This window comes from Ictidomys tridecemlineatus, chromosome 11 (genome assembly GCF_052094955.1).
Source record: "Ictidomys tridecemlineatus isolate mIctTri1 chromosome 11, mIctTri1.hap1, whole genome shotgun sequence".
Lineage (NCBI taxonomy): Eukaryota > Metazoa > Chordata > Mammalia > Rodentia > Sciuridae > Ictidomys > Ictidomys tridecemlineatus.
Genome location: NC_135487.1, coordinates 14,294,572 through 14,312,828, shown reverse-complemented (window position 1 = coordinate 14,312,828; position 18,257 = coordinate 14,294,572). Strand labels below are relative to the sequence as shown.

Here is an 18,257-nt window from a genome sequence, read left to right as displayed (position 1 = left end):
GCAGTGAGCGGATAGGGGCTCTCACTTGACCTTGGTTCTTTGAGTATTAATGTTACACAATTTAATGATTGGATAAGTCAAAACATCTTTCATGACTTTTAAATTTGCATTTCTCTGGAGTTGAATATTTTCCTCTATAATTTTGTGTGTGTGCAGATAGTTTGCACCTGGCACCCATGCGTGTGTATGTGTTGGTATTGTGGATTGAACCCAGGGCCTTGAACAGACAAGTGCTTTACCACTAAAGCCACACGCCAAGCCCTTTTTTAAAATTTTGAGACAAGGTATCCTTAAGTTGTCCAGGCTGGCTTCAAGGATGGGATCTTCCTGCCTCCGTCTCCCAAGTAGCTAGGCTTACAGACCTGTACCATTATGCTAGCAAGCTTTGGATGTTTTTAGTAATAATTACGTTAGTGTTTTTACTTAATTTATTGTTGAAATTATTCCACATTATTTGGGTGTTTTAGTAATTTTTAGTAAAGACTATTTAGAAATTAATATCAGTATTTCTGAATTGCTAGCTAATTTCTCTGAAAAGGAAGCCTACTGATTAAAGTTTATCCTTTTTATCTTTAGCCTACTGACATTACCCTATGAGCTTGCTAATTAATGACTCTCAAGTGACTTGATCCTGGGCATCCTTCCCGCCCCCCATATTTCATTCTGGGGAAATATGAATTTAGGATGCCTACAATTCTTGTGTGCCTGTGTTGTAAGAAATGTTAATGTGCTCCCTCAGTTAAATAATACACGGATAGGTAGATTTGGAAGTTTCATATGCCCATTTACCCTGTTTAAACTCTAGTTGTTTTTTTTGTTGTTGTTGTTATTTTGTTTTGTTTGATTTTGCAAGTTGTTGCTGATGGAACCCAGGGCCTTGCATATGCTAGGTTAGCGCTCTACCACTAAACTACATCCCCGGCCCTGAACCATGTTCCTGTTGGTAGTTTTATTAGATTCTGGTTTATTCTTTGTTTCTTTCTGATCAAATGAGCCCCAATACATGTCTATTTTCAGATTGCCCACCTTCGTCATATGAAAATAATGTACTATAGATGTTTAAAACACTAAAATACATTAGTGTTTTTACTTAATGTATTGTTGAAATTATTCCACATTAGTTACATCTCATTGTTTTGTTTGTTTGTTTTACAGTTGTCTAGTACTCCATTGTGGGTTTTGCTGCATTCTCTTGTGTTTAAACATTTGGGTCATTTTAATGTTTTGGGTTAAGTGCTAACTTAATGCTATAATGAGTAACCTAATTTAAATGTTTTTGCATTTTGTTTAAGTATTTGTTTTAGAAGTAGTTGGACACAATACCTTTATTTTATTTACTTGTGAGGCCGTGGGTTTGATCCTCAACACTACTTAATGAGCGCCCTACCACTGAGACACAATCCCAGCCCCTGTTTTTGCATTGTTAAGGTTATTTTTTTGGAGAATTAATTGAAAAAAGATTTTGAGGTCAAAGATAGGTCTGTCAGAGGTCGCAAAATCCCCCTCAGCCAAGCCCCAACAGTTTTCATTCCCAACAGTAGCGCACGCTTGCCTGTTTCAGAGTGTCTTGTGCTTTCTCAGTTTGGCTAGTTTATTGATGATAAGTAGATGACAAATTATGTTTATTGTAGTTTTAATTTGCTTCTCATCATGAAATTATTGAATTTTTATTTTTTTAATTTACATTAAAAAAGGCGGCTTTATTGAGATAATTCATGTACCATACAACGCACCCATTTGAGGTGTACAGTCTAGTGGTTCTCAGTATGCTGCGACACCACATTGGCACTTGCCGTTTACACACATGCGTAGTGCTGAGGGTGGACCCAGGGCCTCCTGCGGGCTGGGCACCTGCTCTGCCATTGAGACACATCCCACTCATACGATAATTTTGCCACCTAAAAAAGAAGCTCCATAATAACCATTTTTAGTCATCTTTCTTTCCCCTGTTCCAGGTATTTTAAAATTAAATAATATTTGTTGTTTTCTTCCCTATAGACGAAACTGCAAAGGAAATCCAAATTGCTTGGTTGGCATTGGTGAGCATATTTGGTTAGGAGAAATAGACGAAAATAGTTTTCATAACATCGATGATCCCAATTGTGAGAGAAGAAAAAAGGTAATGCCTCATTTTCTAAGTGATTGCTGTGTCACATTTCTGGGTTTTTGTTTTGCCTGTTATTAAAAGCATTTCAGACTTCATATTACCTCTTGCTTTATGATAGCAATGGGATTTCGCGACTCTGAGCCACTCGAGTTGGACCAGTTCTGACGGTTATGCTTTCGAGGGAGCGGTGCGGTCTGTTAGCCTTTAGGAGTTTTAGTTTGAATATACATTCTCTCTTTGCTTAATTGCATGTTTTATTTAGAACTTTTTTTTTTTTTTTTTTTTTAAAGAGAGAGTGAGAGAGGAGAGAGAGTGAGAGAGAGAGAGAGAGAATTTTTAACATTTATTTTTCAGTTCTCGGTGGACACAACATCTCTGTTGGTATGTGGTGCTGAGGATCGAACCCGTGCCGCACGCATGGCAGGCGAGCGCGCTACCGCTTGAGCCACATCCCCAGCCCTTATTTAGAACTTAAAATGTCCTTAAAGGAAATGCTAATTTTAGGAACAAGCTCCTAGAAATGACATAACTTTGCTTTCTAGGGCTTATATTTAAGTTAATTATTCTATGTATGTTTATATAAAACAATTTTGCTTTAAAAAAAAGGTCAATATTCCTAATCATAAAACTTGGCATTCACAAAATAGCTGTCATATACCTATTTTGTTTATTAAAAAGAATAATTCTGGGGCTGGGGATGTGGCTCAAGCTGTAGCGCGCTTGCCTGGCATGCGTGCGGCCCGGGTTCGATCCTCAGCACCACATACAAAGATGTTGTGTCCGCCGAGAACTAAAAAATAAATATTAAAAATTCTCTCTCTCTCTCTCTCTCTCTCTCTCTCTCTCAAAAAAAAAAAAAAAAGAATAATTCTGTGTAAAATTGTGGATTTTTCAGTCTTTGTAAAGAATAAGAGCCTGCTCCCTTCCCCCATTCCCAGTCTGCCATACCTCATCTCTAATCTCTAGGATGTAAAGGAACCGGTCTAGAAACTTTGTTGTCCTACTGAACTATGGCAGTTCAGAAGTACAGCAAATAGAAAGGGTATGTCACGCTCAGAGCTGACCTTTTCTGGACCCTGCTGCAGTACCTGGGTGTGAGTGGCTGGAGCAGTCCATGCCACCAGTCTCTTCCCCACCACAGAGGTTCCCTTAAGACTGCTTGCCACTAGCTGCGGAGGCTCAAGATGGCTGTATACCATGTTGGTTGGGGCAGTCTTAAAAATCTTTAATCTGAAAAATTTTAAATAATGCTCCCTATAGACTTTTTGTTTAAAAGGGAATGAATTTCATGATCTTATTTCTGCAGAACTCATTCGTGGGCCTGACGAACCTGGGAGCCACTTGTTATGTCAACACATTTCTTCAAGTGTGGTTTTTAAACTTGGAGCTGCGGCAGGCGTTGTACTTGTGTCCGAGCACCTGTAGTGACTACATAATGGGAGATGGTGTCCAAGAAGAGAAAGGTGGGTTGGGATTGGGAAGGGAGTGTGCCGGCCAGGGCCCTTCTGATCCAGCTGAAGGGAGTGAAACCAAATGACCAGTACATGGCAGGCGCCAGGCTCCCTGCTGGGTCCTATAGAAATGGAGTCGGAATTCAAGGTAGTTTCCCTTCTCCCTCTCTTACGTAGAGATCATTTTGACATGAAAATGGTTACTGTTCCAATTAAGGAAGCATATTTGGTTATTCTTAGTAAGCTTAAATCTAAAGATTTTCTGTGTAGTACCCTGTGATTATAGTCTTTTAATTTGTAGTGATTGGTAAAAATTAGTAAGGCAGAAAAGGTTGTTATTCTGTTGCCTAGTTTGACAAACTTAATAAATATTTCAGTGTAACCACAGGCCTTGGGCCTCATTCCCAATTGGCTGACTTAAGTTTAATCTTAATTTTAGAGAATTTCACTTATTAGCCACGGCAAAACCAACCACTGACATGCTACTGTCCTCTGTAAATTTGGCAGAATCAGTTTCAAACTATTTCTACTGGAACCACAAACTTATTTTCATGCACAGTATATGAATTATTTTTGAATGGTATTGCTTTAATGCTTAGAGATTTCCTATTTGAGTTGGGACTTTCTGAAATGAATTAGATTCTTCTCAAAGTTGGAAGGTAGGGGTGTGTGTTTTAAGATTATGCAGGTCTGGGGGCTTCACACTGGGAACTTCCAACTTGTGCCTCCCAACTCCAAGACCTGTGCTATCGTTTTATCGTCTCTGAAAGGGGCGCATGGCCCAAGTCTTTGGATCCAAGACAGAAAGCAGGTTTCTTATGCCCATGACATCATGCAGCCCCGTAGATAGTGGTAATAGTTTGGTCTTGGTTAATAGCAATCTTTGCTTCAAAACATGATGCTCAAAAAAAATTCTTTAGGGGAAAAATAAATTTTTTTTTTTAAAGGTACCAGGGCTTGAATTCAGGAGTGCTTTAACACTCGGCCATATCCTGAACCCTTCTTTATATTTTACATAGTGTCTCACTGAGTTGCTTAGGGCCTAACTAAATTGCTGAGGTTGACTTTGAACTCCTGCTCCCCTTGCCTCAGCTTCCCAAGCTGCTGGGGGATTACAGGCATGTTCCACCACACCTAGCTCAAAAATTCTTTAGGACTTAGTTATAGATGAGTGGTAGTGTTTGCCTAACAAGCTTGGGTTTGATCCCTACGCCAAAGAAAACAAAAAACAAAAAATTTCTAACAAAAATTACCAAAGTAATTTCTTCAAGGCTTCATTCCTGTAGTTGGATTTTCTTTTCTTTTTTTAATCTGGAGATTGAAAACAGGGTCACATCCCCAACCTTTTTTGAGACAGACAGTCACCCTAGTCTTGCTAAGGTGCTGAGAACTGGTCTGGAACTTGTGATCCTGCTGCCTCAGCCTCCTGAATAGATAACATGTGCCACCATACCTAGCTAGTTCTGCATCTTTAAATCTGTGTTCATATTATTTTATTTGAAGTAGTGGTGTAACCTGGTACGGTGGCACATACCTGTAATCCCAGTGACACTGGGGGCTGAGGCAAGAGGATCACAAGTTCCAGGCCAGCCTCACCAACTTAATAGCCTCTTAGAATTTAGTGAAATCCTGTCTTAACAAAAACAAAACAAAACAAAAAAACAACGGGCATGGTGGCCCATGCCTGTAATCCCAGAGGCTGGGAAGGCAAGGAGGATTACAAGTTCAAAGCCAGTGTTAGCAGAAGTGAGGTACTAAGCAACTCAGATCCTGTCTCTAAATAAAATACAAAATAGAGGTGGGGATGTGGCATGTGGCTCAGTAGTTGAGTGCCCCTGAGTTTAATACCCGATACACCGCCCAGCACGGTGGCACATACCTGTGATCCCAGCTACTTGGGAGGATGGGGCAGGATGATCACAAATTTAAGGCCAGTATGAGCCTCTTGGTGTGACCCTATCTCAAAAAGTAGGATTGAGGTTGTAGCTCAGTGATAAAGCATTCCTGTATTCAGTTCCCAGCATCAGAGAATGGAAAACACAAAAACATTTGAAAATTCTGGAGTATGTGTATTTTTATGTATAAAACCAGTTCTGTGTAGTTCAGACTGGTTTCCTACTTGTGATCCTCCCGTCTAAGCCTGTTCAGTAGCTGCACCAACCTGGGATTTGATCTTTTTCACTCAAATGAGCATTGTGTGTTTGAGGTTCTTTTAATTATTCCATTTGTGGCAAGTCCACATTAATGAGATTATTGGAAAGTGTTTGGCCATCATATGCTGGTTTTTGATAAAGAATGGATTTCTCAATATGATTTGATACTCTAGAAAGTCGTCATTATTGGTGTTAGTGGTGTAACCATGTATACAGCCTCTTCCCTTAAAGTGTGGGTGTGTGTCTGTGTGTGTCAGAGAGGGTGGGGGGATGGGACCCAGGGGCCTCAGCCCTTCTTAATTTTTGAGGCAGGTTCTTATTTGCATCAGTTGCCCAAGTTGGCCTTGAACTTGCCATCCTCCAGCCTCAGTTTCCTAAATTGTTGGGATTATAGGCCTGCACCACGGTGTATAGTTTAAATGTAAGGATGTTTAATTATGTACTCAAGTGGAAAGGAAGTAGGACTTTTAAAATAGAAAGTACCAACTTTTAATAAATAAACTTCTTTTCAATAGATTATGAGCCTCAGACAATTTGTGAGCATTTGCAATACTTGTTTGCTTTATTGCAAAACAGTAATAGACGATACATTGATCCATCTGGATTTGTTAAAGCCTTAGGGTTGGACACTGGGCAACAGCAGGTAAGGACTTTATTTACTTTTTAATATTCTGAGAAATCTTTTAAAAAAGTGTTTTTTTTTTTTTTGTTGTTGTTGTTATTGTTGTTACTGGGATTGAACCCAGGAACACTTAACCACTGAGCTACATCCCCAGTCCCCATTTTTATAATTTTTTTTTTAGAGACAAGGTCTTGCTGAGTTTCAGAGTGCCTTGCTGAGTTGCTGAGGCTGGCTTTGAACTCAAGATCCTCTGCCCTGAGCTTCCCAAGTCACTGGGATTATAGGCATGCACCACTGCACCTGTCTCTTAAGTGTTTTTTACAATGCTTTTAAGGGAAGATGAATTAGGACATTTTTTAAAAATTAACTTGTGGGGTGGGGCCAGGGGGTATAGTTCAGTAGTAGAGCTCTTGCCTAACATGTATTAAGGCCCTGGGGTTGATTCCCAGTACTGCCAAAAAAATTACATATTCTTTTGTATTTTGAATTAATTATCTGTTACATAATCCATTACATTGCACATTATAATTTCATTTCTGAAAATTCCCGTGTAAAAACTGGTTCCACATGGCAGGTAGTTCTAGTTCAAAAGTACTAACTTGAAAATATCAGTAGTTTCTGGAAATTTTTTTACCATTTGTATTAGAGGTTGACAAGCAAAAATACAGTATTTCTTTTCATTAATCCAAACTTGTAGGATGCCCAAGAATTCTCAAAGCTTTTTATGTCCTTATTGGAAGATACTTTGTCTAAACAAAAGAATCCAGATGTGCGGAACATCGTGCAGCAGCAGTTCTGTGGGGAATATGCTTATGTAACTGTGTAAGTCTGTTTCAACTTCTCATGGTACATTTTCTCCTAAGACAGTTGCTTGTGTTATCTGGTTTTCAGTTCAGGTCCCAGGTGTAGCTTTCATGGGTGATCATGGGACCTGGAATATTTATAGTTATATGCCTCCATGGGAACCCATAAGCAAACCACTTGATAATTGCATTTGAGCCATCCAGGTGTTGGGAACTGTAACTGGTTGGACTTTTGCCATTTGCTTTATGGCTGTGTGGAGTGAAGCATGAGTAAAATGGGCTGGATAGAACACTCAGAGATGGACACTACCTCTTTAAAATTTTCCGATCATGCAATTCATGGCCTTACCACTTTTTGTTTTTATGTAATTTTTTAGTATGTACAAAATTTCTATGAAAGAGAACTAATTAAGATACGATGCTTCTTTCCACGATGTACTATAATAAAACATGATTGCTTTCTCACTCTGATCTTAATTTTGTCACTCTCATTTTATTGTAGCTGCAATCAGTGTGGCAGAGAGTCTAAGCTTTTATCAAAGTTCTATGAACTGGAATTAAATATCCAAGGCCACAAACAGTTAACAGATTGTATCTCAGAATTTTTAAAGGTATTCACATTTTGTTATTTATTGTTTGTTTTTAAAATGATGTTCTGAATAGTATTTAAATGTATTATGTCAGCCTTTTTGATGTAAGAAGTTCTGTGATGATCTAAAACTTTTGATAAGGTACTGAAGCAGGCTGCATCTTAAAGTAATTTTTGGCTATTACAAGTCATGCATAGTATGTGTGTGTGATGGGGATATCTGAACTTTGTGACCATAAAATTGATTTACCTTTTCATGTCATGAGAATGAAAACGCATTAAATGCAAATATTTTATATCAATGATTATTTACGTGGAGATATGAAAGTGGTTCCCTTTTGTTCTGAGTGGAAAACTAAGAGGAAACCTTTGTTACAATTATAAACACAGCTTATTGCATAACTAATTTTTCAAGTGCTTTACCTACTTCGCTGCCATATTTGTTAGCATGCCTGAAGTAATCATCTTTGATACTTTGTATCAAGCACTATCTGAGCTGTTGGGAATGACAGTAGTGAACAAACCAGATACAGTTATCCTTTATGGAACTGGCAGCTTAGAGCCATGAATACCAGAGAGGGTCAGGAAAATAAATTTAGGTAAGATATATTATAGTGTGTCAGATTATGCTGTGGATTGAGAACAGCAAGGAGTCTGGAGTATGGGGGTAGTAAGCCAAATAAAAAGCACAGGGAAAATGAGGTAGCTAAGGGTTGTAGCAGACAGACCAAGTAGAGAAGAGTAGACCCTTTTCAGGACTTTGGCTTTGAGATACAGGTGCCCTTGGGCTTGTAAGTACAGGAGTGATACAGTGCATTTAACTAGACCATTGTAGGTGGGGTTTTGAGAATGGAGTGGAGGCAGGGGCCAGGGTTTGCTGAAGAGTGGATGATAAACACTATTTGTCTTTACATACATATTCAAAGTAGAGCTAACAACACTGAGTATGGAGAGAATGAGTCATGGATTACAAGGGTTTGTGGGCTGATCAGCTGGGGAATGGAGATGTCATTATTGGGATGGGAGGACCAAGGTGGGAACAGGGCTGGGAAAGAAGCTAAGAGCATCGAGCTGGGGCTGTAGCTTAGGCAGAGAGTTAGCCTAGCAGGCACAGCCCCTGGTTTCTGCTCCCCCGAAAGAAAAGTTTTGACCTCATTAGATTTAAGAAGTGTAGTTCTGGGGAGAAGTCGGGGTGCACAAAATCGCTGAGGGAGTGGAGAAAGGTGAGGGAACCGGCTGAGCCACCAGGGGTGTAGTTAGAGCACGGTGGGTGAGTGTGGTATCCTGGAAGGCAAGTGAGGAAAGGAAGGGCGTCAGTATTGTACTGATCTGTATCAAAGAGCTGTTATAGAAATGTATAGGAAAATTTGAAAAAGAAAAAGGGCTCAGTGGTTAAGCATGCCCCTGGGCTCAATCTGTAGAACAAAAAGCAAAAGCAAAAGCAAAAACACCTCACTGAAACCAACCTTTTTTTTTCTTTTTTTTTGCATTCTTGGCTTAATCTCATGAACCTGATTTAGTAATTTTAAGCAAATATATACCATTAAATATAATTTCTGCCCCCTTTTCACTATTTTTAAGTAAATTTGCATCAAAGTAGATGGGACACTTAAAAAAATTACCTAGATTTTTAAAATCATACATTGGATATATAAGCACAGGTAAAACTAATATGTCATCATCTTGATCAGGAAGAAAAATTAGAAGGAGACAACCGATACTTTTGTGAAAATTGTCAAAGCAAACAGAATGCCACGAGGAAGATCCGGCTTCTTAGCCTTCCCTGCACTTTGAACTTGCAGCTGATGCGCTTTGTCTTTGACAGGTGAGAATGTGCATGTTGGAAGTGCATGGACTGAGACAGACTTGTACTGGGCAGGATGATAAATGGGGGCAAGTGAAACTCTGGATTAGATTGTGCAAGTTACACGTGGAACCTGTGATTTCAAAGAGTTAGCATGTTATGATTTTATCATAAAATTCTTTAAGCCAATTATATGTAATCAAGAACTAGAAGATTAGGGAATCTTTTTTATCCTAAGAATTATTAGTAAAAACTGCAGTGAACTGAATCACCTCTGCATTCCTTATTACTGTCAATTTTAAGTAATTTTTTTTTTTTACTTATTATAGTAACTTCTACTTCCATGAGGATATGTCTTTCATTTGTATTTAAAATCAAGGCAGTTTTGTACATATGCACGTTTTATACTTTTCAATTTATATTTGGAATCAGTACTTTGCGTTGATACCTTTTTAATCTGTTAGTCATTGTTTATGCGATTATCGAATTGTACAGGCTTTTATGCAAGATTGCTAAACGAAACCTAACTACTGTTGTTTATTAAACTGACTTGATAGAGTTTATTCATTGTCTTCTGAGTGTTTTAAATATAACTGGCTTTCCTCTTTATTAGGCAAACTGGGCATAAAAAAAAGCTGAATACCTACATTGGCTTCTCAGAAATTTTGGATATGGAGCCTTATGTGGAACATAAAGGTAATATATTTACCAAGCAGTAAAAATAATGAGGGAGATTAGAGCTTGTAATCTATATTCTGATAAATATTGAGTAACAATTTACTGGTAATTTCTGTTTGCTAATCTGTCTGGGAACAGATGTTTTATGAGGTCAGACAAGATGTTATTTTCCATTTTGTTTTTTTATTTACTTATTTTGTGGTGCTGAGAATTGGACCCAGTGCCTCATACATGGTAGGCAAGTGCTCTACTACTGTCCCACAACCCTAGTCCAGTTATTTCCATTTTCTATGAGTAAGCACGGAGTAAACATTAGGTGGTTCATCAACACTGACATGATTAAAGGCAATTTAATTTGTAGCCTGGAATCACATCCTCTTGGGGGCCTGAGGCAGGCGGATGGTTAAGTTGAAATCTAGCCTGGACAACTTTGCAAGACCCTATGTCAAAATAACAAATCAGTGAGTGGTTGGTGATAAAGCTTAGTGATGAGGTCTCCCAGTTCAATCCTCAGGACTGAGAAAAACAAATAATTTGGAAGAATGAAAAGGGTATTTTACTTATTGCTGAATCCACGCTTACTACCTTAGTCTGAATATTGTTGTCTGTGAGTCCTCATTAGAGTTTTATGCTTACTTTCACTTTTGTTTTCGATTTTGGTGCTAACAAGCACTTTCTACACCCTCGGTCCTGTTCACATTTTGCTAAAGAAAGAAAGAAACAAAACCCGCTTTATTAGAACTGTTATGTGGCGGGGTTGGGGATGTGGCTCAAGTGGTAGCGCACTCGCCGAGCATGTTTGAGGCACTGGGTTCGATTCTCAGCACCTCATAAAAATAAAATCAAGTTATTGTGTCCACCTAAAACTAAAAAAATAAATATTAAAAATGAAAAGAAACGTTATGTGACATAGTTCCAGTGTTTCTGCGGTAATTCCTAATCTTGTAACTGCTGACATGTCCTGGGTTGTTGTGTATAGTTTGAACAAGAACCAATTTTTGCTCTTTTTTGAGGGGAGGGTTCTATTTATTTTATCAGGCGGATGGTTTCTGTTAGAGAAAATATCTTATACTTTTGTTGCTCTTGCCTTGATTAGAAGGACCATTTTTCTTCTAACTTGCTCTTACTACTAATGTAATTTTAAAGTATTCAACAAATTCTCCTTTGCCTCCCAGAATATTGAGGCAGCTTACAATAGAAATAAGCAGGAAAAAAAAAACTTTTAAAGAAATTGAAGTTTTGGGGAAGATTGTGTTGAATAAATAAATAAGCTTTCAGATGTGATGCTCTGTCAATACTGTGGTTTAAATTTTGCACATCCACAGAAGGAAATTGCTACAAACATTGCTTCTTGGCCTCATTGTTGTTATATTCATTGACTGAATGAATGTGGCTCTGGATACTTCACCTAGTTTGCTTCTTGTCTCTATTCTTCAGGTTATTGTGTGGAATTAGGGAAGTCTGTTGGGTTATTGGCTTTTAGAGTCCAGAAATTGGTTGTGAAATCAGTTTTGACTTGACTGACTATACCAGGAACGCTCTACAACTGAGCTGTACCCCTAACCCTTTTTATTTTTTGTTTTCACATTGTCTGTCTTAGTTGCCCAGGCTGTCCTTGAACTCTTGTTCTTCTTGCCTCTGCTTCCTGAGTAGCCGGCCTTATAGGTGTGCATCTCTGGATTCTATTTTTATTTTGTAGTGCTGGGGATGGAACCAGACTTCACTTAAGCTAGATGTATGTTCTTGTTCTGCCATCAAGGTAATTTCAGCCCCCCTTTCTGTTGGTCCCAACCCCCCAATTTCTTTCAAGCCACAGACCGAACCCAGGGACACTTAGCAACTAAGCCACATCCCATTCCTTTTTTCTTTTCTTTTCTTTTTTTGGAGACAGGGTCACTAGGTTGCTTTCTGCTTCATTAAATTGCTGAGGCTGGTTTTAAGCCTATGATTCTCCTGCTTCATCTTCCTGAGCTGCTGGGATTACAGGCATGTGCCACCACGCCTGGCCTCTTTTTCTGGTTCTTAATATATATATTTTTTAGTTGTAAGTGGACACAATACCTTCATTTTACTTTTATATGGTGCTCAGGATCAAACCCAGTGCCTCATACATGCTGGGTGAGCTGTCTACTACTTGAGCCAAAACTCCAGCCTTATTCTGATTTTTTTTTGATTTTTTTTTTTTTTTTTTTTAAAGAGAGGAGTGGGAGAGAGAGGGGGACAGAGAGAGAATTTTAACATTTATTTATTTTTTCTTAGTTCTCGGCGGACACAACATCTTCGTTTGAATGTGGTGCTGAGGATCGAACCCGGGCTGCACGCACACTAGGCGAGCGTGCTACCGCTTGAGCCACATCCCCAGCCCCTTATTCTGATTTTTTAATAAAGCATATGTTATCCTTTTTTCCCCCTTTTTGTATTGGTTATTGAACCCAGGGGTGCTCCAACTCGGCTGTATCCCTAGTTCTTTATATTTTAATCTTGAGACAAAGTCTCACAAAGTTGCTGAGGGTATTCCTTGAGTTCTTAGGCATGTGAACCTCTTTTCTTAGCCTCGTAAATTATTGGGGTGACCGGTATGCACAACTGTGTTCAATCACTGCCAAAAAATTTTTGGCAGGGTCCAGGGTGGTAGGAATTGAACTCACTGGCACTTGACCACTGAGTCATATCTCCAGCCCCTATTTTGTAATTTATTTAGAGAACAGAGTCTCACTGAGTTGCTTAGCACCTCCTGACTGAGCCTCCCAAGTCTCTGGTATTTTAGTTGTTCACCACCAAGCCTGGCTATTGCTAAAATTTTGATGCACACATATAGTGTTTTCTTGAATAAATCACATGTATAATATAAAGGCTGTGATTTGCTGGCTTTATTTATTTAAAATGGCATCAGAATGTAAAAATCTTATGAAGAAATCTCGGTGCAGATTCACCATAATTCTCAATGTTTTCTCTTTTCTCGGTTTTTTTTTCCCTCCTGAATCAAAATTCTATTGGAACTTCTTGCTGTAGGATGAGAGATAGCATTGACCAAACAGTGTCATCTTATCTTTTCTAAGCGTCTTGCCTACACATATTTATATTTTATTTTTTTCCGACTTTATTGAAGCATAATGGGAAAATAAAATTGTATGACCTTAAGATATACTGTCTTATGATACATGTGTTTTGTGAAACTAATATTTAGCACCATGAAGTTAATTTACACGTCTCATCTCCCATGCTATTTGAGATCCTTAGAACTTAATCTTATCATAACTAGAAATTTGTACTCTTTGACCAATGGCTTGCCTGTTTTGAAAGCAAAATTTCTTAATTACTTTCCCCCAGTCTTTTTGTACATTTATCTTTTAATGATAGTCTTTTTATTTTACTATTACATCTGATTATTGTGATTTTTAACCAATATTTGTAGCATGGAGAGTAGCAGCAGTTTTCTTGGTAAGTGTGTAGCACAGCTAGGCTGCCGGGTAACTTAGCAACCCCACTGCCCAGAAGACATTGGTAGAATTTATAGAATTCTATAATATCCACCGGTAGAATTTATAGAGGGAATGGAGATCCCAAGGGCATGCTGTTAAAATGCTGTCTTCTACGTTACTTTGTAAAACTAAAAAGTTGTGTTTTTTTTTTTTTTTTAAATCTTAGGTGATATGCTTTGAATTTTGATAGACTCAAGTTTGCATGTAAGAAATATTGTTAGCTGACATTTCTTTATGTTCTCTCTCCTTCTGTAGGTGGGTCTTACGCCTATGAACTCAGTGCAGTCCTCATACACAGAGGAGTGAGTGCTTATTCCGGCCACTACATCGCCCATGTGAAAGATCCACAGTCTGGGGAATGGTATAAATTTAATGATGAAGATATTGAAAAGATGGAGGGGAAGAAATTACAACTAGGGATTGAGGAAGATCTAGGTAAAACCTTTAAGTTGTGAGTGCCCTTTTAAAATATAACTTATTTTTTTTTTTTTTAACTGGAAATATTTGTGATACATTATTATGGCCCAAGATTGTCGTGGACTATCAAGGATATCTGCATTGAAGTGTTCGCAAAATCACTGAAAGTTTTTCTTATTAATGTCTGCTTTTAAAAGAAAACTTGTTTTGCTGTAGAGATGGTTCCATAATATCATGTTTTCAGGAAAACTCAATAGCAAATAATTAATTTTTCTCTTACCAGGTTTATTTCATGGGGCAGGTGAGGATTGTGGGAATTAAGCTGAAAAAGATGAAGAGTATACTCGGTGTTGGAGGATTTGTTCTTTTCCTTGGGTCAAGATATTTAATTCTGGGAAAGAGGGCTTCATTCTTCGTGTCTCCTCTTCCCTGTTGAGTGTGTTGTCCCTCCTCAAGTGTGATGTGGTGCCTCTGGGAGCAGCTGCCTGGTGTTGTGCAGTGGCCAGATCTGTGGAAAAAAGCTCCTTGCAGAGCTCTCCTTGTCTCCATTGTCTTTGGCCAAAGTACCCATTTACTTCCTGAGTTGTGGACACCCCTTTCCAGGTTGAGCCATCTCACCTGAGCGTTTCGGCAACTTCCCCTCATTCCTGTCATTTGGTCAAGGAATCTGAACAGGAAAAAAGGAATGGGAGTAGGCCTGAGTCCCCTGCCACTACTGTTTAATGGGTTAGAGCCCGATTTCCTTGGTGTCCACAGGAGGAGCATTGGCAGTTAGGGTGCTCTCAAGGCATGTGATCGTCTCTGTGTCCACTCAGGCTCTGACTACATTCTGGAGAAGGAATTTCTAACTTTAAATCACATTTACATGCTCATAGACTTTTAGCAATCTTCCTGTTTTACATAGGGAATACTCAGTTCTTAATAATCATTGTATATATTTTTAAAATTTCTTATTTTTTAGCTGTAGATGGACACAATACCTTTATTTATTCATGTGGTGCTGAGGATAGAATCCAGTACCTCACATGTACTAGGCAGGCACTCTACACTGAGCTATAAGCCCATCCCCCATTTATATACTTTTTTTATTGTGAGATTCTTCCTGGGAACACAATTGAGTTATATCTTTGTAAGCGTGTATGCCTCACTTTTCAGTGTTTTTTTTTAAACAGAACCAACAGGATGTGTGTGTGTGTGTGTGTGTGTGTGTGTGTGTGTGTGTGTGTGTGTGTGTGAGTGAGAGAGAGAGAGAGAGAGAGAGAGTTATAATATTTATTTTTTAGTTTTCAGCGGACACAACCCTTTGTATGTGGTGCTGAGGATTGAACCTGGGCCGCACGCATGCCAGGCGAGCGTGCTACCGCTTGAGCCACATCCCCAGCCCCTTCCGTGTGTTGTGTTTTGTTTTTTGATCCAGAGATTGAACCCAGTGGTACTTAACCACTGAGCTGAATCTCTAGTCCTTTTTAATTTTAATTTTGAGACTGGGTCTTGCTAAGTTGCTAAGGCTGGCATTGAACTTGGAATCTTCCTACCTTAACCGCCCCAATTGCTGGGATTACAGGCATATGCTTTGAGTCTTCATTAAAACTCATTTTAGTCAGAGTTATACGATTAAAAGTCCCTTTATGTTGTCCTATCTTCTACATGTAGGTAGTCCTAAAATGTTAGAAGTTAGCTCAGTGGTAGATCACTTATTTTACCATGTGTGATACTCTGGGTTCAATCCCTGGTGCACAAAAGGGAGAAAAAAAAATGCCTTCAACATTCATTACTGTATTCCATCCTGAACTTGTTTGAGTTATTTTATATTCTGTGTTACAGAAGGTAATGATGCTCTTCAGGTGGAGATGAACATTTTCACTTTCCTCTGTGTGCTCCCTACAGTAGTATAGTGTTCTTCCAACTTTTTTACTCAGGTATTATGTGGAAGAATGGTGAACAACTTTTGTTTCCCTTTGCATTTTTAAAAATCCTTCATTTTTCACCATAAATTTAAATAGTTCTTAAGAACCTGCTATGGACTTTGAATGTTTTATTAGATTCGTGTTAAAGTATCTTTGGAATTGTTTTTACAGTGCCCCAACCACAATGATAAACAAATAGACTGAGGGCATTCTAGTTAAGTCTTCTGTTTTTTCTACCTCAGCAGAACCTTCTAAGTCCCAGACCCGAAAACCAAAGTGTGGCAAAGGAACGCATTGCTCTCGAAATGCATACATGTTGGTTTATCGACTGCAGACACAAGAAAAGCCCAACACGATGGTTGAAGTTCCAGGTAATCCCTTTCCTTGAATCATACCAGCAATGTGTTTAGGAATGACATGATCAAAGGTTAATGATAAGCAGAGATTCCTTTAAAGTAGTGAGCTTTTGAAATAAAGAGCCTTAGGACTGTTCCATTACCTTCCCCACCCCCACGCCAAAGAAAGGCAGAAGCAGTCTTTAAACAATTACAAAGGTAATCAGAGCTTTTGGTTTTATCTTTTTCAGTTTATAGAGCAAAGAGTTACTAACTGCCCAAGGCAGTCTTCTGTTGGCTTACCTAGTTCTGTGCCAACCTCTGTGGCATCATCCGTTTCAAAGTGGTGTTTTTGAGCCATTTGGTGGTTCTAGGTGCCTGGCATGTCATAGAGAAGTAGGTAGCTAGCAGGAGATATAGTTTAGTTGCTAGAGTGCTTGCTTTGCATGTACAAGGCCCTGGGGTGTAATTCCCTGCACCATGCGCGCGCGCGCGCACACACACACACACACACACACACACAGTAGTAGTAGTAAGTAGAAGGGGATTTTTCTAATGTTATTGACAGTTTCTTCCAGAATGGGAGACCATAGTAGGAAGTTGTCTCCAAGACTTTAGCTGATACTTGATATCTTTATCCACATTACTACCTGAAGTATAAAGTTGTTTTTTGTCTTTATGTTTTGAATAGCCTTTCTTCAAGAGCTGGTAGATCGGGATAATTCCAAATTTGAGGAATGGTGTATTGAAATGGCTGAGATGCGTAAGCAAAGTGTGGATAAAGGAAAAGCAAAACACGAAGAGGTTAAGGAGCTGTACCAAAGGTTACCTGCTGGAGCTGGTCTGTAAGATATTCTAGGACAGCACTGTTGTCATTAAGTGCCTTGTGTTGTTTATGTTCACAAAAAATGTATCTGAGCAGACTTTTTCCTGCCCTTTCTATACCCCACTTAAGCAGTTTATACGTTTGAAATTACTATGTAAACCAGTAATAACATGATGTGTAGCATTCCCTACAGTTCTCATTAACATGTACTTTAAAATTGGGAAGCTGTTAATAAATTGTAAGGTGTAGGCCAGCACTTTGCAGGCGTGACTTCTGTAGATTTTTCCACTTGGTGAGATACGCATTTGTTTCTTTAAAATTATCTAATTGCATTACTCTGGAAGCAGTTTGTCTGTTTTTTTTTTCTTTGCATATTTTGTGCCCTACTAGTATTAATAGGCATATTTTTTATGAGTATGATTTTTATAGTATTTGATTAACTTGAAATTTATTACCAAATGTTACAAGGGGAGTAGAATAGTTTTTTGTTCATTGATTTCTTTAGATTAGTGCACATCCTTTTTTTACTGTTTATCCAAATGTATGCAGTGTCTCAAAAAGGAAACCAACCTTTTGAAGGCTAACATGCCTTTGGTTATAAGTTATGTTTGTCATTTCACAGACATGAGTTCCCCATATCTAATTGTAGCTGATGGAAGACAACTCAGTTCTAGGCAGCTTGCACTTATGGTTTTCTCTTTTTGATCTCTTTAATTTTTCAACTACAGTTACACCTTTAAACAAAGATGATTACAAATTGCCTTAACAATAGCTTTTTAAAAGTCTTTCTAGGGGTTAGGGTTTAGCTCAGTGGAAGAGCTCTTGCCTAGCTTGCGAAAGCCCCTGGGTTCAATCCCCAGCACCTTAAAAAAAAAAGTTCTTAAAAAAAAAAAGTTCTTTTCAAACTGCTTCTTCATTTGATTCTGACCCTTCTTTGTAACCTGTTACTTGAACGCTGTTCGAGGGTTGGGATTATCCTAAAGAATTGGACTGATAATTCAACAGGAAATTATTTGGAAAGGAACCCATGATTCACACCTAAATTTATCCGCCTTGTTCAAAGGAGTTGGGACCTAGAAATCT

At 38.6% G+C, this 18,257-nt stretch overlaps 1 protein-coding gene across 2 annotated transcripts in view; it reads left to right on the top strand.

Moving 5' to 3' along the window:
• The window catches only part of Usp48 (ubiquitin specific peptidase 48), a 67,763-nt gene that overhangs the window by 15,533 nt on the left and 33,973 nt on the right, over positions 1-18,257 (top strand). The window contains exons 3-12 of one of the 2 annotated variants that reach the window (XM_005317558.5): positions 1,999-2,119; positions 3,414-3,570; positions 6,227-6,354; positions 7,031-7,155; positions 7,639-7,747; positions 9,417-9,550; positions 10,143-10,225; positions 13,945-14,124; positions 16,259-16,384; positions 17,040-17,189. In XM_005317558.5, coding sequence (XP_005317615.2) covers positions 1,999-2,119; positions 3,414-3,570; positions 6,227-6,354; positions 7,031-7,155; positions 7,639-7,747; positions 9,417-9,550; positions 10,143-10,225; positions 13,945-14,124; positions 16,259-16,384; positions 17,040-17,189 — 1,313 coding nt within the window. Of the gene's footprint in view, positions 1-1,998; positions 2,120-3,413; positions 3,571-6,226; positions 6,355-7,030; positions 7,156-7,638; positions 7,748-9,416; positions 9,551-10,142; positions 10,226-13,944; positions 14,125-16,255; positions 16,385-17,039; positions 17,190-18,257 lie in introns of both variants that reach the window. The other variant, XM_021734122.3, reaches the window with a different exon arrangement.